Genomic DNA, 24,684 nt, shown 5'->3' on the forward strand with positions numbered 1-24,684 from the left:
AAGCAGCCACAGGCCAGAGCTTGAGTCTTCGGAAAAGGGGCCGGAGCTGTGGTATGGCTCCAGCCCCCAGGTGTGTTGGGGGGGGGGGGGGGGTTCCTGTGTTGGAACAGCAGGGGAGCAGCTGGGACCCGTCACGTGTTACTGCATTCAGCCTGGTTGGGCCCCTAGGGGGCTGCTGAGGCAAGGATTCCCCCAGTGCTCAGGATGGCTCCAGACCCGGGCCTCACCTGACTCCCCTGGGGCCCTAGTTTGACTCTCTTGGGGGACACAGCCCCCGGCATCTACCTGTACCCCTCTGCCTGCACCCGTCGGTTTGAGTCCAGGACGCGTCTGAACTCCAGGCTCAGTGGGGTGCCCTGAAGCCTCCTTCCTTGCGTGGCGGGCAGAGCTGCCCCGGCACGGGACCCTCCATGGCACTCAGGATCCTGTCCCCTCTGCCAAGCCCCTGTTGCCTCTGGAGTGGCCCTAATTTTGGTTGCCCAGGAATGAGGGGTCACCCCTGGCCCAGCCATGAGGGGAGAGGTTGAGGACCCCTGGACTACGTGAGGTGGAGCCCACACACCTGGCTGACCAAGGTGCTGGGCCTTTGTACCCCTGACCCGGGCCGGCACCCCCAGCCAAGCACAGGTATCCAAGCCAGGAGTGGGGTGAGGGGAGGGGGCCCCTCGGCAGTGTCCCCAAGGGGAGAAGCGGACCACCTGGTGCCAGGGCTGAGCTGCCCTAGGGAGAGGGGGACAAAAGAGCTGGAGCAGAGGGCCACGGCAGTCAAGAAACGACGCTGGCAACAAAGACTATGTGAACAGAAACACATTTATTACAAAAAAAAATGGGGAGAAAAAAACAAGAAGGAACGAAGTTCACATTGTATAGCTACAATATGGCAGATTAAAAAAAAAATTATTTTACAGGGCTTAAGAGAACTCCTAACAGAACGTGCTCTGGTCGCAGGCCGGGCTGGGGGCACTCAGTAGCGGCGAGTGAAGCGGGTGTCGTTGGGGCGGCTGCCCCGACTCTGCCCGCCGAACCCACCTTGCATCCCGCCGCGGGGCATGACGTGGCCCCGGGACGCCCCGCCGGGGGCGAAGCTGCCGCGCCTGGAACGGAGGCAGGAGGTTTGCGGGGGCAGCCCACCCGCCCTGGCCCCAAGCGGGGGTCTGCCCGCCCCTCCGGCCCCCAGCCCAGGGCGGCGGGCGCGGAGGGAAGCCTCACCCGGACATCCCGCCTCTGTTCATCATGTGGCCTGGTCCCGAGTGGCCCGACATGCCCCTCTCGCCGCCTGCGGAGCAGGAGATGCGTTGGGGTGGGGGAGGGGGGCCGAGCACGCCCGCAGCCCCCACCAGCCGCCGCGCCCTCACCTTGCCAGCGCTTGTGGTCTCTGTCGATCATGCCCCCGTCCGCGGTGCCCTGCCAGGCGCGGTCGTCCTCCATTCTGCGGCTGTGCTCCCCCCAGTCCCGTCTTCCCCTTGGAAGGAAAGCCCTGTGACTCGGGGGCGGAGGGCGGGCCGGGGCTAGCGGGCAGCCCGGGGGGGGGGGGGAGGACACTGACCTGGGTGGCGGTGGCATCCCCCGGCCCTCGCTGATTCTCTTGTCGGAGCCGTACCCGCCCCAGGTGTCCCGCGAGTCTCGGCCGTGGCGCTCGGGGCCCCCGTGGCGCTCGGGACCCCCGTGGCGCTCGGGATAATGCTGGCAGGGAGGAGCAAAGGACAGCGCAGGGTCACCCAGGGCCCGGCGGCCGGCAGCCGCGAGCCCCCCACGGGACGCGGGGTACTGCCAACAACACGCTCTGGGTTGGGCGATGGGCTGCCCAGCGCCCCAGGACGCGCTCAGCAAAGCCCCTCGCCCACACCTCATGGGAAGTGCCGACGGGCCTTCCAAGGTGACTCTGGGGCCAGAGGAAGATTGCAGGCAAGGAAGGGGGCGCTGCAGCCACACCCCCGGGACCCCTGAAGGGGGACCACAGTCCTGCGCCAGAGGTGGAAGCCTTGGGACAAATGCACAGGCCACCACGAGGGGAGCACTCAGAGGAGCCCAGCAAGGCTGGCCTGGGCACGCGGGCTTTCCCGGGAAGAGGCTGGGGAAAGGGGTGCTCCCCGGCCCCCTCACAGACCAAGATCCCCGCTTCGCCAACTTAGGAGCCAGACAAACATGCCAGAGCAACCCGAAACGCGCCCGGGCTGTGAACCGAGACACCCTCGAGGAGCGCACGGTGACCCAGAGGCGAGCGTGGGGCCCCCAGACCAGATTCTACGGTCTGGCCTCAGAAACCGAGTTTGGATTCTGCTCGGCGGACGTGAGCAGAGCAAAGGCAAGCGGGGCCCTGACCGCCCGCCGCTTGCTCAGACTCCAGGGCAGGGACGGGGACAGGCCCCGTGTCGGGTGACGAAGCCCGAGCCGCTGAGGCGCAGCCGGGCCTGGGGCCGGGCCCGGACATACCTGTCCTTCCCTGTCCCCCATCACCGAGCGGGAGCCTTCTCTCCTGGAACGGGAGGGGAGTCCGTGAGGGCGCGCGCCAGCCCCGAGGGGCCCACCGGGCGGGGAGGCGGGGGCGGGCGCCGGCCGGCTGACCTGTCCACCGAGTGGTCCGGGTAGCGGCCACGCTCCCTGTGGTCGAAGTCGTGGAAGCGGTCCTGGCGCGCGAAGTCCGAGTGGTAGCGGTCGTCCAGGGCGGCCCGCTTGGCCTCGGGCCAGTAGGAGTCATCGCGCCTGGGGGCAGCGAGGCTGGTGTTGAGGGCATACCCCGCCCCTCCCGCCACCCCGGAGGCAGGCGCGCCCGCTCACCGGCCGTCCACGTCGTAGGGCCGCCGCAGCGCCGGCCGCCGCTCCTGCTCGTAGCGCAGCTCCTGCTGGCGCCGCAGCTCCTCGCGCTCGCGGTGGATGCGCTCCTGCTCGCGCCGCCGCTCCTGCTCCACGTGCATCCGCTCGCGCTCCAGCCGCTCCCGCTCCATGCGCTCGCGCTCCAGCCGGTGCCGGTGGAAGGCCAGCCGCTCCCGCGCGAACTCCAGCCGCTCGCGCTCCTCGCGCTCCCACTGCGCCTGCATGCGCTGCTCCCGCTCGCTGCGCTCCCGCACCCTGCGGACGGCGACAGGCTGGGTCCCCGCCCGGCCCCTTCTCGGCGGCCCCGAGCCCGACTCCGCGGGCGGCCCGTTCGCGCGGCCGACTCGGCGCCTACGGCTTAGGGCCGGCAGAGCCCAGAGTCGCAAAGCCAAACTTTTTCTTCGGGTGGCTTGGGCACAGCTGGGCTGTGCTCGGGGCCTGCCCGGACTCCGAGTGACGCCCACGTGGTGCTGGGAACTCAAGCTGAGTCCAGGCCTTGCCCTCCGGCCCCTCTCCAGTCTTCCTAGTTCCAACGGCGCTGACTAAAGGGCCCCTCCTGGCTCCGCGTTCAGACCAGACGCACAGGGCTCGAACCCGGGCCGGCTGCACGCACTCAACGGCTCACCTCACCTCCCGAGCTCTCTCCAGCCCTTGGGTCCGCGGGAGCCCAGGAAACCCTTGGGAGGGGCCCCGCCCACGGGCACGGTCTTCGCCCACCAGCCCCACCCGCTCCTGGCGCAGCTAATCTGCCATGACCGCACCAAGCTCGCCCCGTTTCCAGCAAGCTCGTTCAGGGTACTCAAAGGCCAGAGACGGGGCCTGCACAGAGCCCCTGCTTGCCATCCCAGTGCTAGCTCTGATTCCTCAAGCAAATGGTTTTCGGTCCAGGGAGCAAGTCCCTGTCCCCAGAGAGAGCACGTTTCCCGGTTTCCCAAGGGGGCTCTCAGCCCTCCGGGAACCAGCAGGAGGGCGTCACCGCCAGGGCCCTTCAATCGGGGAGGGGCCCACTCACCTGCGGGACTCGGAGTCTCTGGATTTCCGAGGCTCTTTGACTTTATCGAAGGACACCACTGAGCGTTTCTCTCGGCTGGCTGACTTCCGGTCCTGGCTCTTGGAAGCCTGGGGCACGGGGACCACCGAAAGCGGAAGGGAACAGAGGAGAGGAGAATCAGCGGGGCCGCGTGCAGGCGCCGGACACCGAGGTGAACCCTGGCGGGGCTCTGGGAGCACTCCCGACAGGCTCGGGGGACCACGGGGGGTGCTGGGGACGGAATCCAGGTCAGCCACTGGCAAGGCGAACACCCATCCCACCGCCCCTCTGCTTCTGCCTGGCAGGGATTCGTTCTTAAGAAACGAACGGGACAGCTCAAAGGGCCTGAGTGCGGGCTCTGCACGGGGGAGCCCAGCGGCTGGCAGATACCACAGGAACCCCCACCCGCTATGGATGTGGCCCTAAAACCAAACCCGGGGCTGGAGTGACACCACAATGGGTAGGGCCACGCATGCAGCTGACCCGGGTTCGATTCCCAGCATCCCATATGGTCCCCTGAGCACTGCCAGGAGTAACTCCTGAGTGCATGAGCCAGGAGGAATCCCTGTGCATGTGCATCGCCAGGTGTGATCCAGAAAGCAACAACAAAAAAACCACCCCAAAAACAAACCTATGAAATCATCATGACCCAATAACTCCAATTTCAAACTACAGACTAAAGTTGCTCTGGAAAATCATGAGCCATGAAGAAACTTCTACAGGGTCTTACAAGTGGTACTACATGGAAAGTATCATGCTAAGCGAAATGAGTCAGAAAGAGAGGGATAGACATAGAAAGATTGCATTCATCGGGGGAACATAAAGTAACAAGATAGGAGACTAACGCCCAAGAATAGCAGAGATAAGTACCAGGTCACGGTTTGGACGCCAGCCACACATGCTAGGGGAAAGTGTAGCTCAGACAGAGAAGGGAGCACCAAATAAAGGGTGTTGGGAGGATCCTCCCAGGATGGGAGAAGCGTGATGAGAGTAGACTAGAGACCGAACATGATTGCCACTCAATGCCTCTTTTGCAAACCACAGCACCCAAAAGGAGAGAGAGAACAAAAGGGAATGCCCTGCCACAGAGGCGGGGTGGGATGGGGAAGGGATACTGGGATCGTTGGTGGTGGAGAATGGGCGCTGGTGGAGGGATGGGTACTCGATCACTGTATAACTGAAACCCAAGCACTGAAATTTGTAAGTCTACAACTGAACCTCATGGTGTTTCACTAGTCAAAATTAAGCGCACTTCTACAAGGCCAAAAGGGGAAAAAGGACCTTCTCGCCACCTGCATTTAAGACCAAGAATTACTGCTGTTATTTTATCTTTGATGTCCGCAATGTAGCCTAATTGCCTCCAATTCCTTCCTAATGTCACAGGCAGTTGAAGTAGCTGAGAGAAAATCCTTCTGGAAAATTCCAAGGCCAGCCAGGTCCCACGACTGCTCGGCCTGCAGGACCTCTCTCCCTGCGCTCTCCCACTGCTTTCCCGGGCACTTCTCAGGAGAAATCACTTTGATTCTAAAGGCTCCTCCAGGTTGCATGAAGATGGAGCCTGAGCACCCGCTGACCCCATCCTGGGGCTTCGCCATCCCGGCAGCCAGGATCTCAGGGTCCCCAGCCGAGGGAGAAGGTGGTTCTGTCCAGACGAAGAAAAGAGTTTATGCTGAGGAACCGAGTCCCTGAAACTAGGGGCATGAGACGCAGGTGCTTTACCGCGTCCAGGGGCTCCTGAACCATGGCGTCCCCACGGCGAATCTGAGCTGTGAGCACAACCCTGGCTGGGCCGAGAGCGACTCACTGCCAAGTCTGGGGAACCGGGAGCTTTGCTGTGACGGGAGGTGCGGGCAGAAAGAAGTGCTCGGTGGTGGGATTGGTGTTTGAATATTGTCTGCAATGAACTATTGTGAACTACTTTGTGAAAATAAAATAATTTAAAAAAAAGTGCCAAGAGTCCAAGACGAGAGGGGACTGGCCGCTTGGGAAGGTGCTGGGTCACACGGGGTCACACCACGGCTTGCACTGACGGTGGGCTGGCTCAGGGGACCGAGGCAATCAGGCCCAGAAGAGGTTCTGCACTCAGGAGTGCTGGGAAGTGAACCCAGGTCAGCCCCTACTGTACTATCTCTGTGGCCCCCAAAACTCAGTTATAAAATAAGATCCAGAGGACTGGAAAGACAGTTCCGGGATTAGGACCCTTGGCACGTGCAAAGGCGGCCCGGGCTTGATTGTCCAACAGTTCTTATGCCCGAGATCACTTATGAGCAGAACCAGGACTACGTCCTAAGCACTGCGGAGGCCCCACCCCCTCTGAAACCACAGGTTTAGAATAAGCAAAGCATGAAGAGAAAGCATGATATTTGTAGGCTGTTCTGGTTCTCCTGGTCAACACCTGGCGGTGCTCAGGGCTAACTCCTGGCTCTGTGTTAGGGATCACTCCTGGCAGCGTCAGGGGACCACATGGGGTGCCGAGGAGCGAACCTGGGCCAGCTGCAAGCAGGCAAGAGTGACAGCTCCGGGCCTCTTGTCTGTGTTATACGTAGAAACACACAAACACACAGCTCAAGCTCTCTCAGTGCGGACAAGGAAGGCTTTGCTCAACTTTTTTTTCCCTTTCTTTTCCTTTTTGGGTCACACCTGGTGATGCTCAGGGGTTCCTCCTGGCGGTGCTCGGGGGACCATATGGGATGCTGGGAATCGAACCCGGGTCGGCCGCATGCAAGGCAAATGCCCTCCCCGCTGTGCTGTCGCTTCAGCCCCCAAGTCTGACCACTCTGCAATCCCGCGCCAGCAGGGACGCCTCACCCTCTCCTTGGAGCCTGACGTTTTGACACTGATGACAGGCACGCCCTTCGACTTGTCCATGACCACTGTGCGCTCAGTTCCTCGGCTTCCTGCAGGACAGGAGGCGGCGGCTGGGGTGAGAGCCCGCCACACCGGCACCCACCCGGCCGCCGGGGAGGGACGCAGCCCGGGGAGGGAGGCCGAGCGCAAGGGCCACGGCTACCTGACTTGGTGGAGCGCGAGCGCTCCGAGGGGCCGGGCTTCAGGTCGTCTTGATCTTTGCTCTTGTCTCCGTCGTCCCCCTTCTTGGCGTCATCCCTTCGGTCCACTCTGTCCTTTGTGGATCTGGAAGGAACATGCGGGGCCCTGGCGGGAGTGAGCGGGAGTCGGCACTCAAGGGGGGCCCCAGCAACCGTACGGGGAGCAAGGGGCGGCGGCAGGCCCCGGGGTCAGCAGTACCTGTCGCTGGCCTTCTCCTTCTTGCCTTCGCCCTCTCTCTTCTCGGAGACTTTCTTGCCAGTCGGCTCGTTTTTGGCCTGAGGAAAGAGCCATGAGGAAACCCCGTCCCGGGCCCCGCCGAGGAGCTCCCCCCCGGCCCCCACCGTGGGCAGCCGCCCCTCACCTTTTCCACGGAGATCATCTTCCCGTGGAGCTCGGTCTTGTGGAGATGGCTGATGCATTTGGTGGCCTCCTCAGCCGTGGACATGGTGACAAAGCCATAGCAGCGCGCTCCCGGGCTCCGGGCATTGGTCACCACCTTGGCGCCCACCACCTCAAAGGAAGGCAGCCAAGGAGGCTCAGACGGGAGCGGGGCTGAGAGGAAAGCCCACCCCGGGTCCCCCCAAAGTGGGAGATGCAGACCGGGGAGCAGCGTGGCTGGCTGCGGCTGACGGGCCGCTTGGGGAGCCCTGGAAATGACGCTGCAGTCTGGACCCCCACGGCCGCATCAGCCCTGGGAGCACGCAGGCAACGTACGCCCGTGCCCATTCACAACCACGCAGCAAGCCGACATGGGGAGAGGCACCCCCGGACTGAGTCCAGTTCCCGGGGCCAGGAGTCACTGTGGGCAAGGCACTCGGGGAGCCTCAGGTGCAAAGGACCCAGCGCGACCGGGTCCCCACGCATGTCTCGGGAAGTCTGCAGGGCACCCCAAGGGTGGCGGGCGGGCGGGCTCCGAGATGCCACTTCCCTGCTGACAGCACCCTCGTGCCTTAAGGGTCCACCTCAGATTGTCCACTGGCGGCTCTGACCACGTAATTCCAGTGGTTCATGCCAGCCCGTGCCCATCAATACCAAGTAACTCCCACTGCCTTTTCCTGGTGGAGGGCCGGGAGACTGGGGTGTCCTTCCAGGGACACGCCCACAGTGCAGGCTGACAACGGGACTCAGGCCTGGAGAGGCTGTGACAGGTGGACAGAACAGTGAGTGGGGGTGCGGGGAAATGGGCTGAACGTAGAGGGCCTGGCCTTGGGGCCTCACATGCAATGACACGCGCCCCCACTCTCCACGGCTTCCCGGTCTCTGCGCTGCATTTTAGGGTCGCACCCAGCCATGCTCAGCGGCTCCCGCGACCACACGGTGCCAGGAATCGCCCTCGGACCCTCTGAGCTTGCCCCGACCCCCAGTTTTGCTTCAATGTGCTGAACCCCTACATGGGACAAAGCTTGTATAAGCACATCCCTAGGCAGGGGAGCTCCCGAGGGGCCAGGAGCATCACCCTAGAAGGGGCGCAGAGAACGTGGGTGCGGGAGGCAGATGCACGGGACGGAACCCCAGGGCCATGGCACAGCTCGGATTGCTTGTGCTTGGGGAACTTCAAGCAGTGCTCAGGATCTGCTGAGCCACCCCGACCGGTGATCGGCAGGAGCTGAACCCGAGCCCAACGCCAGGGACGGAACTCAGGGCTGTGTGCATGCTGGGTGCGGACTCGACCACCTGAGCCCCACCCAGGCCCAGCACGTGCCCCTTTGAGGCGGCAGAGAGCACACGGGCAGGGGGACACGAGGAGGAGCCTTGCGCGACAGGCCCCGGGGCCTCCACACCAGCCACACCTGACACTACCCGCAGCTGGAGCCCCAGACAGAGACTCGGAAAAGGCAAGTGACGCTTAGAGAGCAGGAAAGGGTGACTCTGCAAGGGTGACTCTAAGAGCGGCTGATGCCGGCCCCGGGCGTGACTGAAGGGCCCTGGACGGCAGGGCTGCCCACAGCGCCTCGCTCAGGGGCCCTAGCGCGTACCTTCCCGTACTTGCTGAAGAGGTTCTTCAGGTCCGTGGCTCTGGTGGTGGAGGAGAGGCCACTGACCCAGAAGTTCCGGCCACTGCTGCTACGACCTGCTCCGGAAGAAAACCCTGGTCAGAAACACGATTCCCAAGGGCGCGCCTCTCAGGTGAGAAAGGCGGGCCGGGCCTCGCGTGACCCTGCAACCCGCTCCGGGCCCACAGGATGGCTGCAACGCTGGGCCTCCCTGGCCCGAGGCGTCCCCAGGGACCTGCAAAGGGCTCGAGCAGCCAAGGGGAGTCTCCTGGCAGAGAACGAGCAGCCTCTGCAGCACCGTGGCTGTTGTCTCTCCCTGGCTGTGTTTCTCTTTAGACCCCTTAGACCACGCCTGGTGCTTCCGCTTTCAAGAACTCTGAGGAAAGAGGACCTGCAGCAGGCCCGGCACTTTCTGGACGTTCTTTTTTGCGCTTTGGATGACACTCGGCGACGCACAGGGATTATTCCTGGATCTGCACTCGGGAATCGCTCAGGGGACCTTATGGGATGCTGGGAATCGAACCCGGGTCAGCTGCGTGCAAGGCAAACGCCCTCCCCGCTGTGCTATTCGCTCCAGCCCCTTTCTGGACCTTTTGGTGAAGGGCTGTGCTGGGGTAAATCCTTAAAACCGTCTAAAATCATAAAGCCATTTCTCCACTGGCATGTCACTTTTTTTGGTTTGAGGGGTCACACCGGGCAGGGTTCAGGGCTCACTCCTGGTTCTGTGCTGGGGAACCCAACGGGTGGTGGGGAAAGAACCCGAGTTGGCTGCGTGCACGTCAAGTGCGCTAACCCCTGAGCTCTCCAGCCCCACAAGCATGTTTGGACAAGGCTGTAGGGTCTGCCCCAACGACAGGCACGCCCGAAGGCCTGCAAAGCCCCAGCCCGGACCGGCGGCCAAAGAGCAGAGGAGGGGAGGGCCCCCTCCGCCACACGCGCTGCCCACACCTACCCTTTTCCTCCTTGGAGAGCCTTTTCGGACCCGAGTCATCTTCCACAGAGCTAGAGACAAAAGACAGCGTCACTCGGGAGGGAAGCGGGGGGCGGAAACCAACTCAAAATGAGCAAACGCGTGCTGAAGCTGCATACCTACCCGAAACTTAACTCTGAAAAACATGACACCCCAACATACTGGCAATGGAAATCTGAGCTAACCGTAAGATTTCAGACCCACAGGAGTTAATTAATTCTGCCGGGCGAAAAACAATCAGGAAGAATTAAAGAAAACAACCGTGAAAGGTTGAGAAAAGGGAAGGGGGAAAAAAGAGACCACGTAATCAGTTTTAAATAAAAGAGAAACGAAAGATTCTTTAGCAGTAAACTAGAATTTCGTCAGGCGGGCGGGCCAATCGCAGCCAACGAACGGCTTATGTGTGTCATGAAACGCCCCGTGAAAAGGAGATAGCGTCTGGTCTAGAACTGAGAAGAGACAAACCTCGTGTTCTGCTCAGCGCCCTCACTGGCTGAGGACTCTTTAGGAGCCGGAGGGACTTCGTTACAAGCTTCAAAAGCAAACTTCTTCACGTCGTCTTTGCTATCTCTGGGCTCTGGGCTCGAGGCTTCCCGGGCCGTTTCCGCCGCCTCCTCGCTAGAGGCGTCCGCGGGCTCGGAGGCGTCACTACTCTGGGCCTCAACTGGCTGGTCTAGCCCTACGGCTTCACAGTCCGTCCTCTCGCCAGCGCCTGTCTGCTCCACGGGCTCCCTTTTCACTACCGCTAACAGGGCGTCTGCCTTGCTCCACTGAGCTCGTGCCGGTGACTCGCTGGCCAAATCTAAGTCACCCTCCTCCGGGTGGCCGCTGCCAAAAAGGTCCTCTTCCTCCGCCAGCTTTCTGTCTGGCCCCACGCTACTCGTGTCCTGTGCCAATGGCGGCTCCAGCTCGAAACCTTCTTCTTTTACTGGCTCAGATTTACAAGTTTGCCCCAAAATGCCGAGTATTTTCTCATTTTCTACGGATTTAACAGGAATAGAATGGCACAAGGTTTAATGACCAGGGAAATAAAGCAATCACAACTGCGGCACGGGCACGGCTGCCACGCTAACACCGAGAGACCTGCTAGCTACACAGAGATTGGAAAACCCACGGGACACGCTCACGCTGGGGCCCTACCTGCGCTCCGGCCGACGGACCGGCCGGCCGACCGGCCGACGGACCGATCGACCCGCCGGCGCCGGCGCGGCCCCTACGCTACCCGCTACGCGGAAGAGCAAAGCATCCCAGAGATTTAACCCCCAAAACCTTCTGGCTGATTCTTGACGCTCTTCGTTCTGTTGTCGTTCGGCCGTGACTCTTCCGCGTTTGGCTTCCAAAGTCCAAGTGGCTTAACTGAATGTGTCGCCGATCACTGAGCTGCGCAACTTCCAACTTCCTTTGTTTCTCTTTTAACAGACCAGTCCAACATGACCACCAGAAATCTCTTCTCTTGGTTGCTCTGAGATATTTGGAGTCCAGAGAGCGATTAGCATTGCTTTGGAATTCTCGTGATGCGACTCTTCCCTCTTCGGAATCCAGTCGAGTCCACGGTCCAACACGCCGCTCCCTGCCACTGCCTGCACTGCCCGGGTTAAACGCCCCCGAGTTACGCTAACGCCCGATATCACAAGATCTGCTCTGAGGGCTGCGGAGACAGTGGTTCTCCGGAGGCGTGAAGCTCTCGCGTAAATGCAGGTTTAGGTGCCCAGGACACGGAAAAGGCGTGAGATGACTCCACCTCACTGGCCAGTTTGGCTGGGTGAGAAGCGAGCCGCCCCGTCACAGATCTGGTGATATGGCTGGGTTTCCAATCTCTATGATCCTGGGAGGTTCTAGATGGCACACCTCTCGGACAACGGACGCTACGCTAAGGAACTCTCTCGAATCCAAGAATTCAACTTAAAGAAGGTGGGAAGCTAGAATGGTGCCAAACCCCCGCTGGTAAGGGTTTCATTGGACAGTACCTGGCTCCAGGGAAGGCTCTTCAATCTCCTGCAACAAAAGAGAGATGTAAGCCGGTGCCAGGGGAAGAAGGCCCAATGGCTCAACAGCCCGTCTTAGGAACAAGACACGCAGACAGGCCTGTGGAGACCCCGTGCGCAAGGGAAGGCCTCCCCCACCCCTCCCCTGGAACCCGCTTGCGTTTTTCACTCCTGCCTGGAGGACGTTTGCCTTTCTGACGTAACTGCTTAAAAGGCCGCCCGACAGACACTTAGCAACACCCCGCTATGGCCCTTATCGGACAGCTGGTTTCAGCAAATCTGAGCAGAGGGTAGAGGCACCGACAGTCGGACCCCTATTTCTCCAGTAGCGCGGCCCTGCTGCCGGTATTGGGGGGCCTCCCCAGGGTCCCCTGCTCCTCCCCTGGCTGCCACCTGATCATCGCTCATCACGGCAGAAGCCTTCCCTCCTCCTAGGAACCTGCACCCCAGCCGTATTCCCCCACTTCCGGCACCGACCGCTTTTACACGTCCCCGAAGCCTCCAAGTCTGGAACATCTCTAGAATGGCCTCCTCGATGGGTGCAATGGCACCAGCTAACCAAAGGACCCCACTGAGGCCTGAGCACTCTGACCCTGCCTAGTCTCCACGTAGGGGCCCCGGGGGCCCTCACAAGAGGTTCTATTCAGATCCCCTTCTTGCAGCTCCTGAAGGCTGGCGCCGACCACTCGACAAACTTGTTCTCAGACGCACAGAACCAAGTGCTGAGACGGAGCTGGAGGGGCGCGGCTGGCCCCAGTGCAGGCCCCTCCAGGGCCTTTCCTTTCCGAGAGGGTTTTTTGGGGGTAGAGATGCTTGCTGGGCTGCGAGCTGGAGTGCACAGGCTACCCTCGGGCGCCTCCGTTACCGCGGTGGGTCGGCCACGTAGGGCGCTGGTGGCCACTGCGGGTGGCCCTGGGAAAGTGCTCCCTTCCTCCCAGGGTCCCCCGATCTTCCAGAAGACGGGCCCACACGTGCACTTTCCCTCACCCTTTCACTACCCGCTCAAAACACGCCCCACACGCGGAGAACGGAAACTGGCACGAAAGCAAAGTTGTAGGCAGAACTTTCTCGAGAGGAAACCACAGATACTCCTGCGGTGTCAGGGAGGGGTTAAGCCCCACCCAAGTGGCCACGGAGCCTATGACCTAGAAAGCAGCCAGAGAACAGGAACAGCACCAGCTGTGGCAACCTGCACCAGTTGTCGCCACTATCCAGAGGCATGAGCCCTGCTTGCCTAAGGCAGCGCGGGGGCTGGGGCTCAAACCCGGAGTCTCACACGCGCAAGGGGTGCTCAGTGGCCACGCCCCGTCCCGGCCAAGGCGAGTCGAACACAAAGGCATCTTGAGGGTCGCGCCGTCAGGGCTGGGGTTCAGGGTCACGATCACCAACCGTGTCCCTGCCCGGCAGAAGCAAGTGGCACTCCGTTGTGAGAGCCAACACAGGAACATTATTTTGGATCTGGGGCCACACTTGATGGTGCTCAGGGTTTACACCTGGGTTTTCACTCAGGGGACCACTCCTGGCAGGCTCAGGGACCACACGGGGTGCCAGGGACCCGGGTCGGACACATGCAAGAGAAAAGCCCTCCCCGCTGTACTATGCTCCAGCTCCTAAAGGAAAAGGACCAACACTGACCTGAACCCTGGACCCTCAGATCACAAGCGACGTTACTGCAAACCCGAACAGGGTGAAGGCTGTACTCAACGGGCGACGCAGGCTTCACGTGGGAAGGCCCTGACTTCCGCGCCCCCTCGCAAAGGGGCCAGGAGACGGCACAGTGCTCTGGCCCAAGCCTGGCACGCGCCTGCCACGCACCTGATCCCCAGCACCATATGGCCTCCTGAACACTATCAGCGGTGGCCCTAGAGAACCCAAGCGACCCCCGGGAGCCCCCTCTGTCCGGCCCCCTTGCAGAAGACCCACACCGGGCCTCCTTGAGTTTCATCTCTCATAAGGCTCCTTACTGGAAATGCTCTACCCTGAGTCAGCGCTGTGGCTTCTGCACAGATGAGCATCCCGCAGGTGGAAGTCCCTGGGTTTGATCCCTGGCCAACTGCCACCTGGCAGTTCAAGGTGCCATCCCCAAAGGAAGCGAGAGAGAAAACGAACTGGTCATGCCAGTTTACGCCTCCAGTTTAGAGTCGGGCAGAAAAACTGAAAGGAAATAAATCCACATATACGCAAATCATACCTGCAAGTTAGTCCACATCTCACCCGTTCTCATCTAAGAGGGCAACAAGACAACCATGAGGATAGGACAGTCACCCAGGGAGAAGTGCACGCTGTCCGCAAATGGCTCTGAGCGGCCACCTCTCCTGGCAGTGCTCAGGGCCCCGGCCGCTCCGGGGCTGCACAGGGACACGCCACAGGCCGTCTTCCTTCCTGCGAAGGACCTTTCTCCCCGACAGTCCGGTGAACGAGAGCCTCCCCAGGCCAGGCACCATGCTGGGAGGCAGGAGAGGCCGAGGTACAAAGCCTTGGCTGTGGACAGGGCGTATCTGGGAGACGGGAGCAGCAAGATTCCCTCCAAAGATGCTAAGAGGTAAGGAGGACGTCGCCTCCGAGGTGGAATGCCATCCTGGAGTGATTCCCAGCAGCTGGACTCTAACCTGCGTCTAAGTGACTGAGACATACAACAATTTACCTGTAAGATGGTGAAGTCAGATGATGACGTGTCTAAATTGTTTAGATCTTTGTCCTCCACCTGCAGAGAAAACAGAAGAGACCGTTACGACGACGGGGTCACAGAACAGGATACGCATCAACGAAGAGTAAAAAGACAAGAGAGTGGCTCGTGACAAAATTCTAAACGCAGGGTGGGCATCACGACAGCACTGTACCCCCAAGCCTATCTGACTGCGAGCCGTCTCATGAGAGACAGGCAGACCTTCGGCGAGGCTAAGAGGGCCCCGGAGAAAGGCTCTTGTGCTGAGACCCCAACAAACACAAAACCGCATCTGAGGCCAGAGATACAGCACAGCGGGGAGAGCATTTGCCGTGTCCATTCCTGGCTTCCCACACGGCCCCCCACCGCAGAGCCGGGAGTAACTCCTGAGCACCACTAGATTTGGTTCCAAAATGAAAACAAAGAAAACAGCAAGAAACTGAAAGTCTCCGTCTAGCAGAGAGAGGGGACAGGCACAGACGGAAACACCAGAGTGGAGGCCTCCGCTCTAGAATCTACCTCAGAATCAGGTCACAGCACCAACTCGCCCATTTGCACAGCCACGGCAGTGTCCCCAAGCCTCCGGTAACTAGAAGGCTTTGAACAGCATTTTAGAAAAGGGCCACCAGCATTAGGCCGGAATGCCCGCCTACACCCTGAGCTGTTTTCTGGGTAAGACGCCCTCACCCGGCCCACTGAGGCCAAACCTGCTGGTGAGGCCACCAGACGAATGCCTGGTGCGAGCTGGACTCCCAAACCCCTGGCTCGCAAGGCCTGGCACTTCCCAATTAACTCGAGAACGTTCCGCCTCGCTGACTCTCCTGCCCAACCGGCACCAAAAAGCCCACTGCACGCCCAGCGGGGAACACGAGGGCGGTGCTGGACAGCGCCCTGCCAGGTCACCTACAGCATGTTCTGGAAGCCGCTCGGGAAGCTCTTGCATCTCGCTCTCCAGGGCGTCCTGACTGTCAGACAGGGACTCTGGGAGGGTGTCGGGGTCATCGTCCTCCACACAGTCGGCCACGCTGCCGTTGTCGATCTCAGCCTCGTCCAGCACACTGATGTCCATCATGTCGATGTCCTGTAAGTTCTCCAAGCTGGTCTCCACGTCCTCCTGACACAGGAAGGAACGCCATCACCCAGGGCCCGCTGTCGCCCCTGCACCCCGTGGGCTCACAACCGCGGGACACACACCTGGCCATCTCCGGAGTTCTCCTCCAGGCCGTTATCTTCCACACCCTCTTCCTCAAGCTTCCGCCCTGCAGAGATCATTGGAGGCCACAGGTCAATGGCGTGTGCTTCCCAGAGGCGGCCCCCCTCACTCCTTCAGCACTCTGGAGGCCGACACCGAGGATACCCCCCAGCAGGGAAGTGGGAAGCTGTGGAGCAAGCTGTGGTGAAGCCTGTGGATCCGGACACAAGGGCTAGGACTGACCCGACCGCCGCTTAGGTTCAACGTGGCGTTAATCATCACATCTGTGCCATTTCCTCTTTCCCATCCTTTCCCCACTTGAAAATGCTGCATCTCTCCTCATTTCACTCTTCAAGTCAGGTTAAGCCTTTCCTCTGAATTCTTGAGGATCTTTGGCTTGTGGGTTTTGAGGAAGCCAAACTTTCGGGCAGCCAGGCTATTAATCAGCTTTTCGGTTTGGTTTTGTTAAGCGCCCCACCCAGCGGTGCTCGGGACAACATGCTTCGTGCCAGGGACCAAACTTGGGTTGGTGCCAGGGACCAAACTTGGGTTGTGTCCAGTCCTATGCGTCCTCTCCACAGCCCATCACTTTTGTCTGCCCAAATGAGTTTTACCCTTTACCTAGAAACTCCCACACTAAAATATGTAGTACTTGCTTTTCTTTCTAAAAAATTTTACTTTTGGTCTTTTTTCTCCAAGTTTTTTGGGTCACACCCAGGGATACTCAGGGCTTACTACTGGCTCTGCACTCAGGGATCAGTCCTGGTAGTGCTCCAGGGACCCTGTGCAGTGCGAGGGATCAAACCCAGGTAGGCTGCATGCAAGGCAAATGTCTTACTCGTGCATGTCCACCGACGTCTGTTTTTAGGTCACTGTTTTATTCTTCCCCTCTTGTACCGTATGAATTATTTTCCAAATGACCAACAAACGCTATTTCCCAGCACCATTCAGCCCTTCTCCCACTTGCTCACTTGAAATGCTGGTCGTCTTACGTTCTTACGTGTCAGACATTAATAACTGTGATTTATGTTCTGTACATCTGTACGACCGATCTGCTATTCTTGTCCCAGGATTAATTACACAGCATTAGATACTTTTAAAGGAATTAAAAATCAGCTAGAAGGAAACAAAAGTGAACTGGCATGAACAGCTAAGTTTTGGCAGCTAAACTTTGGGTCCTTCTTCAAGACGATGATAATTTGAGGGTAAGAAAATACACTGAAGGGGCCAAAGCGACAGGACAGCAGGGAGGGCATTTGCCTTGCATGCAGCTGACCCAGACTCAATCCCTGGCACCCCACACGGTCCCTTGACCCTGCCAGGAGTGATCTCTGAACCTGAAGAGAAGTGTAAGCCCTGAGCACACCTGGGTGTGGCCCAAAATTTTTAAAAGGAGTAACAAAGGCTTTAAACACTTTCAAGGATCACATTTTAAAAGCTGAGGGGAAAGACACGGACTGGAGAGATAGTCCATGGGTTTTTGCCCTACACGCCGCCAACTCCACCTGTACCACCAGGAGTGATTCTCTGAGCACAGACCAGGAGTCGGCTCTGTGCACACAGAAGTGGACCAAATGCCAAATGGGGGGGCGGGAGGTGAGGTGAGGAGAGTGGCCACAGCACTCAGGTCGCACCCAGGAATCATCCCGGCTAGGAGCCGAGCTGAAAGCAGGTGCTCCAGCCAGTGCACGACCTCCCGAGTGTTTCGTTTTAGACAACTTTTGAGAAAGAAACGTTTCTCCCTGCTCCCACCTTTTCAAGTTTGGCTTTTAATCCAAGAGTTCGCATACGCAGTCACTCAGCTTTACGGGAGCCGGAACCCATTAGGCACGGCAAAGAGCAGCTTTTAAAAGGCTGAGGGTGTCTTCCCTCTACTCTCCTGTCCCCTCACGATGCGGCAATGACCAGGCTTCTACGCCAAGCTGGGGACACATGATTCAGCCGCGGGTCCCGCTCGCTGAGTGTCGCATGAGCTCTGGGCTAAGTGCTGGCAGGGGCTGCAGCCCTGAGCCACCCGGGGTCCAAGAATATGACCTTCAGACAGCACGCCCTAGGAAGCAGGCCGCCTTTGGGTTGACGTAAAACAGAGTTATGTTTAAACCAACCCAATGTTAATCGGGCGGGAAAGAACATTGGCAAAAAACGCCTGCCACCATCTGTCTCCAAGACCTGAAGGGACCCCTCGATGCCGCGCCGGTGGCTCCACTACAGGCCCGGGCTCGGCACTGCTCCTGCCGCCAGGCCCAGCGGCGGGGATTCCGTCTCTTCCTTTCTCCACTGAGCCTCTGACTCTGCACTTGGTCTCAATTCACCTGTTGGGTCACCTCGGCCCTGCCCAGCCCTGCTGCATGCAGAAGAGCCAGTATTTACTGTTACCTAATTGACCAAAAATGCCCGTAACCATCCCCCATTTGGGGGCTGAAGAAAAATAGCATTGGGAAGAGGCACTTGTCTTACAAGCAGCTGACCCCCACAGCTTGATGCCCGGCATCACATGTGGTCAGGCCCCTCCCAACAAGCACCGCCAGGTGGGGCACTAACCATGCCCCCAACACACTTTGCCCTCGGCCTTGGAGGGCGAGCTCAGAGGGTCCTGGAAGCACAAGCCTGGCATAAGCGAGGCCCCCAAATTCATGCCTGGCACCACATCGCCTTCCCCATCAGCTGGCCCAGCCCCTGGAACCAGAGGGACCCAGCACGAACGCCTGAGGACGGTCGAGTGTCCTCAAACACTGCTGGGGAGACCCTCCCAAAACACACGGGTGCCTTTCACTTTCCTTCACTCGCAAGAGCTCCCTCTGTGGTCTGAGAAGGAAAATGGACCCTCCCTCCTCCACACTCGACTTTTTCATTTTGAGGCCATACTCGGCTGCGCTCAGGAACCATTCCCGTCTCAGTGCTCAGAGGACTAGATGGAGTACCAAGGACCGAAAGCTGGTCGGCCGCTTGCAAAGCAAGAGCCCGACCCACTCCACTATCTCTGTGGCCACCCACCTCAACTTAAGGAGTCAAAGGCTGGTCAGAAGCCAGTGGCTGACGTTTCCAGAGGAAACACACACAGGCACCTAAGAAGGGCACCCCAGCTGGCCTGGGAGGGGAGAGCCCACTGCCCACACCCTCGGGATCGTGCTTCTGCCACTCACAGGCTGGAATGTTTTCCTACTCTCTGTGCAGCTCCACCTCCGTCCTTCCCGGAGGGTCATGCCCGAAGTTCTCCAAAGCGGCGTCACTAACTCACCCCCCACCAAGCCGCCATTCCCTCCCAGACCCGCCACCCACACACAGGCCCTGTTCGCTTTTCACCGTGCCCCTGTCTCTTTAACATCCTTGCTCTCCGATGGCATTGACAAAACGACTTCCTTAACAGTTTTTTCAAAGAGCAATTAACACTTTCCGAGTACTAACGCATCTTAGAATTTTCCTCCATCAGCTGTGTCTCAATTACCCATGGTCCTTCTTAAAATTTTTCTGGGGGGAGGGGTGTTGGGCTGGAGCGATAGCACAGCGGGTAAGGCGTTTGCCTTGCACGCGGCCGACCCGGCTTCGATTCCTCCGCCCCTCTTGGAGAGCCCGGCAAGCCACCCGTGACGTATTCGATATGCCCGAAAGAGTAACAAGTCTCACAATTTGTTGAGACGTTACTGGTGCCCGCTCGAGCAAATCGATGAACACCGGGAGGACAGTGCTACAGTGGCGGGTGTTGACACACTCGACAATACAGTGTGTGTGGGGGGCTACTAGTGTCAGTACAGAGCCCAAGGCCCCTGTTTTCAGAGACTGCACTAAACCCTTTGAGCACTATGCTGCCTTCTGTTATAAAGTTCATTTTCTTACACTTCCTCAGTTTTTATTTCATCTCAGGTTTATTGGGGGTGAGAAGGCAACTTTTATGGAAGAAGACAACTTTTCCCCTCCCTTTAACGTCAATTCCGGTATCTTTTCTTTTCTTTTTTTGGTTTTGGGTCACATCCAGCGATGCTCAGGGCTTACTCCTGACTCTGTGCTCCAGGATCACTCCTGCCAGTGCTCAGGAGACCATTATGGGGCAGTAAGAACCGAACCTGGGTTGGCCACGTGAAAGCCAAACGCCCTTCTCGCTGTCCCACGGCTCCAGTCCCTATGCCAGTCCCTGTCCTGAAAAGTCCTTCACAGCTACCTCTGCAGCGAACCAATCTGCAAACCCTGCACAATTTCCAAATGTTCTTTAATTTACATTGAGGGGAACTGACAGCTTTCTAATAATAAACCCTTATCCCTAGAAAACCTTTCCCGAGATCAGTTAACATCGCGCTTCTTAAACGTGCCATTTTTGGCTTCAGTCAACTCTCTGGAAAAGCTCCTAAAGTCTATTATCTGACAGGACGTTGTCAAGCCTTGGCTTTTCAGCTTATGAAGCAACTGCCCCCTCGAGGATGGAGAGTCCTCCTTCAGGCAGGCTTGATTTGTTTCCCCCCAGTTCTCAGGCTCATTTCTGACTGTTCTCATATCCTGGGGGCGGAGAGCCACGTGCCCAGCGAACTACGTAGTGTGAGGATGGAACCCCGGCCTCCTGCGTGGACAGCAAAGGCCTGAGCACCATGGGCCATCCCCCGAGCATCTGCAAACACTACCTGTCCGAGGCATACCAATTCAGCAGAGGACACACCCAGCCCGGCAGGGACAGCAGCCTTGTATTTTTAAAAATTTTAAGATTTAAAAAAAAAAAAGTTTAAAAAACAAACACACACTCTAGCGTGGAGCACAGATCCACAGGCTTTCAACCTCAGACCTGTCTCCCGGAGCCGACAGGAAACAAATGGCGCCTGCCCCAGACGCTTCACCACTCTCCGGGGAATATGAGTATCTCGTTTTGCTCTGGGGCCTGATCAAAGCACAGTCCCAACACCTTGTATCAGCAGAGTCCTCCTAAAAGCAGGAGCTCAGATAGACAGGCGATCCGGGCGATGCAGCCCCGGCCCGCCAAGTCTGGCCACCACCGCGGGGCAGCATGGAACAAGCGCTCGATAGGTCACGGGGAACCAAGGGCCCGTGGCTCCTGGTGGGATCCAAGCTGCTCCGAAGGGGGCAGAAGGGGGGTCCCCACGACAGAGGCTGGAATGAATGCAAACAGATGGAGCGGAGCGGGCGGGGCTGCAGGTCCCCCAGGGACGGAACCACACGGAGGGGCCTGGCCGCAGGAGAAAGCAGAAAGGAGCCGGAGAAAGGGGCAGGTGGCCAGGGCCAGCAATGGGACAAGGAATGTGGGTTTTATGAGACAGCTGGTTTTTGAAGGCAAGGCTCTGGGGCCAACGGAGACTGCTCCGACACCGAGCGACAATCCCAGCCCCTTGATTTTGCTATCCCGGTACTTGGGGCTTCAGAGGACAGGACGGGTGGGCATTTGCCCCTTGGTCTGCATTCCTGTGAAACTTTGCCAGCCCCTCAAGTTCTCTGAAGAGTGCGTGGGACCACCTGAACCTCTTCACTGCTCTGATGTGTGGAAGACAATTTTCTTTTGTGGCAGATGCAGAATTGTCTATTTGCTTTGGGGCCCCATCTGGCATCAGGCTGACTCCTGGGTCTGTATCCAGGGGTCACTCCAGACAGGTTCAGGGGCCAATAGTGGGCGGCGGGAATTCAATTCAAGCTGTCAGAGAGCATGGCAAGTGCACTATCTGCTTGCTATAGCTTTGGCCCTCCAGGTCCCCCATGATTTTCTTGTTTGGGGGCCCCCACCTGGCAATGCTTGGGGATACTCCTGTCTCTGCGCTCAAGGATCACTCCTGGTGGAGTGCACGGGACCCCTATGGGATGTCGGGGACGGAACCCAGGTGGGCCGTGTGCAAGGCAAGTGGTCCTATCCCTCTGACTCCCGTGACCCTCTTTACACATCCAAGTTGTCCAGCCACATCAGCGAAGGGAAGAGAGGGGGAGAAGGCATCATACTGAGAACCCTCAATACCTTTGCTGGATCTCTTTAACTTCTTACTTCCCTCGGAAGGAATTTCGATCTCATCCGGGTTGCCCCCTTCATCTTCAATCGCCTACGAGGAGAAGAAAAACAGAAGTCAACTCACTAAGTCAGCGCAGACGCCCTTTCCCAGCAGCTCGGGCTGCAGACCCGGAGGCCTCCCCCATTTGTTCACTGGCTCATCAGTCTACACCGACACCAGCCACCCTAGGAGGTTTCAGGCAGGTCCTTTCAAGGTTCCAAGCCTGGGGGCCAGAGAGACAGGGCAGTGGGTAGGGGCACGGCCAACCCGGGCTCGATTCCCCACACGCCATAGGGTCCCCCCCACCCTGCCAGGAGTGACCCCCCAAGAACAGAGCCAGGAGTAAGCCCTGAGCACTACCAGCAGGTCTGGCCCCAGGACCAAAGCAAAGGGCCAGAGTTTGCTGTTCACGCTTGAAAGCCAGGGGCCACGAAGAGGACTCAGCCTGTGCGGAATTCTCTTATCCCTTCGAAGTAAGCACTAGATAAACGCCACCGGGTTCATTTCAAATATGTAACTTGTTAGTCACGTATGGACTTTTAACAGGGGCCACTCCGAGTGACCGATGACGGAGTCCAGCAGTGCTCAGAGCCATGGGGGGGGGGGGGGGGCGGGGGGGGAGAGGGAGGACGCCAAGGATCCAACCCCAGGACACTGGAGCCAGAGCCCGAGGGCCTTAAAAAAAAATACGATCAGGGGCAGCGGGGAGGGCTGTTGGCCGTGCACGCGGCCAAGCCGGGGTTCCATTCCCAGCATCCCATGAGGTCCCCCGAACACGGCCAGGAGCGATTCCTGGGTGCATGCATGAGCCAGGAGGGACCCCTGAGCATCGCCGGGTGAGACCCAAAAAGCAAAAAAAAAAAAAAAGAAAGAAAAAAAAAGAAAAAAGATTTAGCTCAGTACCACAGGCCTGGGGGAAGGAATCAGCTGACCAGAAGTCGAAGTTATGGGGGCTGGAGCGATAGCACAGCGGGTAGGGCGTTTGCCTTGCACCAGCCAACATGGCCAATACAGGTTCGATTCCCAGCATCCCAAAGGGTCCCCCGAGCACGGCCAGGAGCGATTCCTGGGTGCATGCATGAGCCAGGAGGGACCCCTGAGCATCGCCGGGTGAGACCTGAAAAGCCAAAAAATAAAAAGAAAAAAATAAAGAAAAAATCAGCACCGTCCGATTCTGCAAGGAGAGGCTTCAGGCCGAGGTCCGCACACTTCCCCAGACTCCAGCCCCGTCGCCATCCGGCCTCTGCGGTGGCCCAGGGAGCCGAGGGGCCTTTGCCCGCTCCCCACCACGCGCCCCCACCCACTTGGGCCGAGACGCCCCTCAGGGAGGACCCAGATCCCCGCATCTGCTCGGCCGCCCGCGCGCGCCTGTCACTCACCGGCCCGCCCCCTCAGCCAGCCCCCATCTGCTCCGCTCCCAGCGGGGAGCAGGGCGCGGGGGTGCTCCCGGGAGGCAATCGGGCACTGCATCTCCGGGGAAGGGGAGGGGGCGGCGGGGCGGGGAGCTGGCCCTGGGCGGCTGTTCCCGCCTCGTCCCCTTTCCCCCCACTCCCCCCGGGTCCGCAGCAGGGTCGCTTCGAGCCGGGCGGGCGCGAGGATGGCCCAAGCCCGGTCCCCCCGGCCTTTCCCTGGGGGGGGGCCTCTTCCCAGGCTCCGCCCCCAAGCGTCCGCATCCCAACGGCCTCCCGGAAGGCGAGGCGAGGAGGGAGGACCTGGCCCGGGGCCAGAAGCCCGGGGCGGGGGTGGACAGGAGCTGCGGGACCCGCACCAACGGGGGCTCCGGAGACGACGACAACGACCACGACGGGGGGCGCGCGCGCGGGCGGGAACGGGGGGGGGGGGGAAGCGCGCGCCCGGGGCGGTGACGTCACGCCGCGGGCCCGGGGACGGGGACGGGGACGCCGGGGCGGGGGGCGCGGGAAAGTTCAGGCAGGCAGACGCCCCCCCGCCCCGTCCCGGGACCACCGCCCACATCCCCCCCAGGAGCCAGAGAGCGGGGGAGGGGGGTCTCCCCCCAATCCCACCCCCCCACGGGTCCGGGGGGGCGGCGCGACGAGTCACACGCGGCCGAGGGGACGGGCCCGGAAGTCGCGGTGGGTCGGTGGGCGCCGCCCGGGCACCCCCTCCCCCCCGTGAGGATCCCCCTCCCCTCCCCCCCTCGGCCCCCGGGGCGCGCGGCGCGACGCGACACCCGGGCCTGAGGGACGCCCGCGCCCGTTGGCCGGCGCCAGGCAACCGCCGGGCCGCGCCTGAGGGCGCGCGACCCCCGCCCGGGGGTGACCTTGGCCGCCCGGGCGCCCCCCGAGGCGGCGCCCCGCCCCTCCCCCACCCCCGCCCCCCGGGGGTCGCGCCGCGCGTCACCTTCTTGAGCCGCTCCATGAGGGCGCTCTTGTTGCCGCCCGCGTCCAGGTTCCGCTTCTTGAGCTCGGCGCGCAGGTCGATCACGCGCAGCTCGCTCAGGCGCCGCGTCCCGCCGGCCTCGCACGAGGCGGAGCCCAGCGCCGCGCCCGGGTCGCCGAGGCCTGAGAGCGGCTCCGCCATCCCCGGGGCCCCGGCCGCCGCCGCCGCCCGCCCGCCCGACCGCCGCCCGCCGCCCCCTCCCCTGCCGCGCGCGAGGACCGGGCCGGCGCCGCGGGAGCGATGGCGGGCGCCGCGCACAAAATGGCGCCGCCTGCCAGGGACCCGCTCCGGCCGCCGCCCCGCCCCCACGCCCGCCTCTGCGCAGGCGCGGCCGGGCGGCCGCTTCGCCCCCGCCCCCTGCCGCGCGCGCCCGCCCGCCTCTGCGCAGGCGCGGCCGGGCGGCCCTTTCCGCCCCGCCCCCTCGCGCGCGCGCCCTCCCGCCTCTGCGCAGGCGCGGCCGGGCGGCCCTTTCCGCCCCGCCCCCAACCCGCGCCCGCCCGCCCGCCTCTGCGCAGGCGCGGCCGGGCGGCCCTTTCCGCCCCGCCCCCTCGCGCGCGCGCCCCGCCCGCCTCTGCGCAGGCGCGGCCGGGCGGCCTCTTCGCCCCGCCCCCTCC

General features: G+C 60.6%; 1 protein-coding gene across 2 annotated transcripts; it reads right to left on the reverse strand.

Annotated features, from left to right (window-relative positions):
• Positions 1 to 794: 794 nt before the first annotated feature.
• Positions 795 to 24,218, reverse strand: SAFB (scaffold attachment factor B). 2 transcript variants are annotated; one of them, XM_056107287.1, is made up of 21 exons: positions 24,032 to 24,218; positions 21,640 to 21,721; positions 15,701 to 15,765; positions 15,414 to 15,620; positions 14,486 to 14,545; positions 11,824 to 11,851; positions 10,322 to 10,835; positions 9,839 to 9,888; positions 8,869 to 8,963; positions 7,254 to 7,403; positions 7,091 to 7,167; positions 6,855 to 6,976; positions 6,653 to 6,741; positions 3,827 to 3,933; positions 2,779 to 3,069; positions 2,566 to 2,703; positions 2,434 to 2,476; positions 1,547 to 1,683; positions 1,356 to 1,456; positions 1,210 to 1,276; positions 795 to 1,094 (listed from the first exon to the last, which is right to left on the reverse strand). In XM_056107287.1, exons 1-21 carry the CDS (start codon positions 24,209 to 24,211, stop codon positions 965 to 967), a joined length of 2,733 nt encoding a protein of 910 aa, XP_055963262.1. In that variant the 5' UTR covers positions 24,212 to 24,218; the 3' UTR covers positions 795 to 964. The 2 variants fall into 2 exon arrangements, with proteins under 2 accessions (XP_055963262.1, XP_055963261.1); XM_056107286.1 differs by having other exon boundaries at positions 1,356 to 1,462.
• Positions 24,219 to 24,684: the final 466 nt, after the last annotated feature.

The sequence above is a fragment of the Sorex fumeus genome, unplaced genomic scaffold (genome assembly GCF_029834395.1).
Source record: "Sorex fumeus unplaced genomic scaffold, SorFum_2.1 ptg000156l, whole genome shotgun sequence".
NCBI classification, from domain to species: domain Eukaryota; kingdom Metazoa; phylum Chordata; class Mammalia; order Eulipotyphla; family Soricidae; genus Sorex; species Sorex fumeus.

Coding starts and splice junctions, on each gene's coding strand:
- SAFB (XM_056107286.1), bottom strand. CDS start 24,211: ATGGCGGAGCCGCTCTCAGGCCTCGGCGACCCGGGCGCGGCGCTGGGC. Junction 11,852..14,485: donor CTGACTTCACCATCTTACAG/GTAAATTGTTGT, acceptor CTTTTGTTGCAG/GAGATTGAAGAGCCTTCCCT. Junction 6,742..6,854: donor CTCGCGCTCCACCAAGTCAG/GTAGCCGTGGCC, acceptor CCTGTCCTGCAG/GAAGCCGAGGAACTGAGCGC.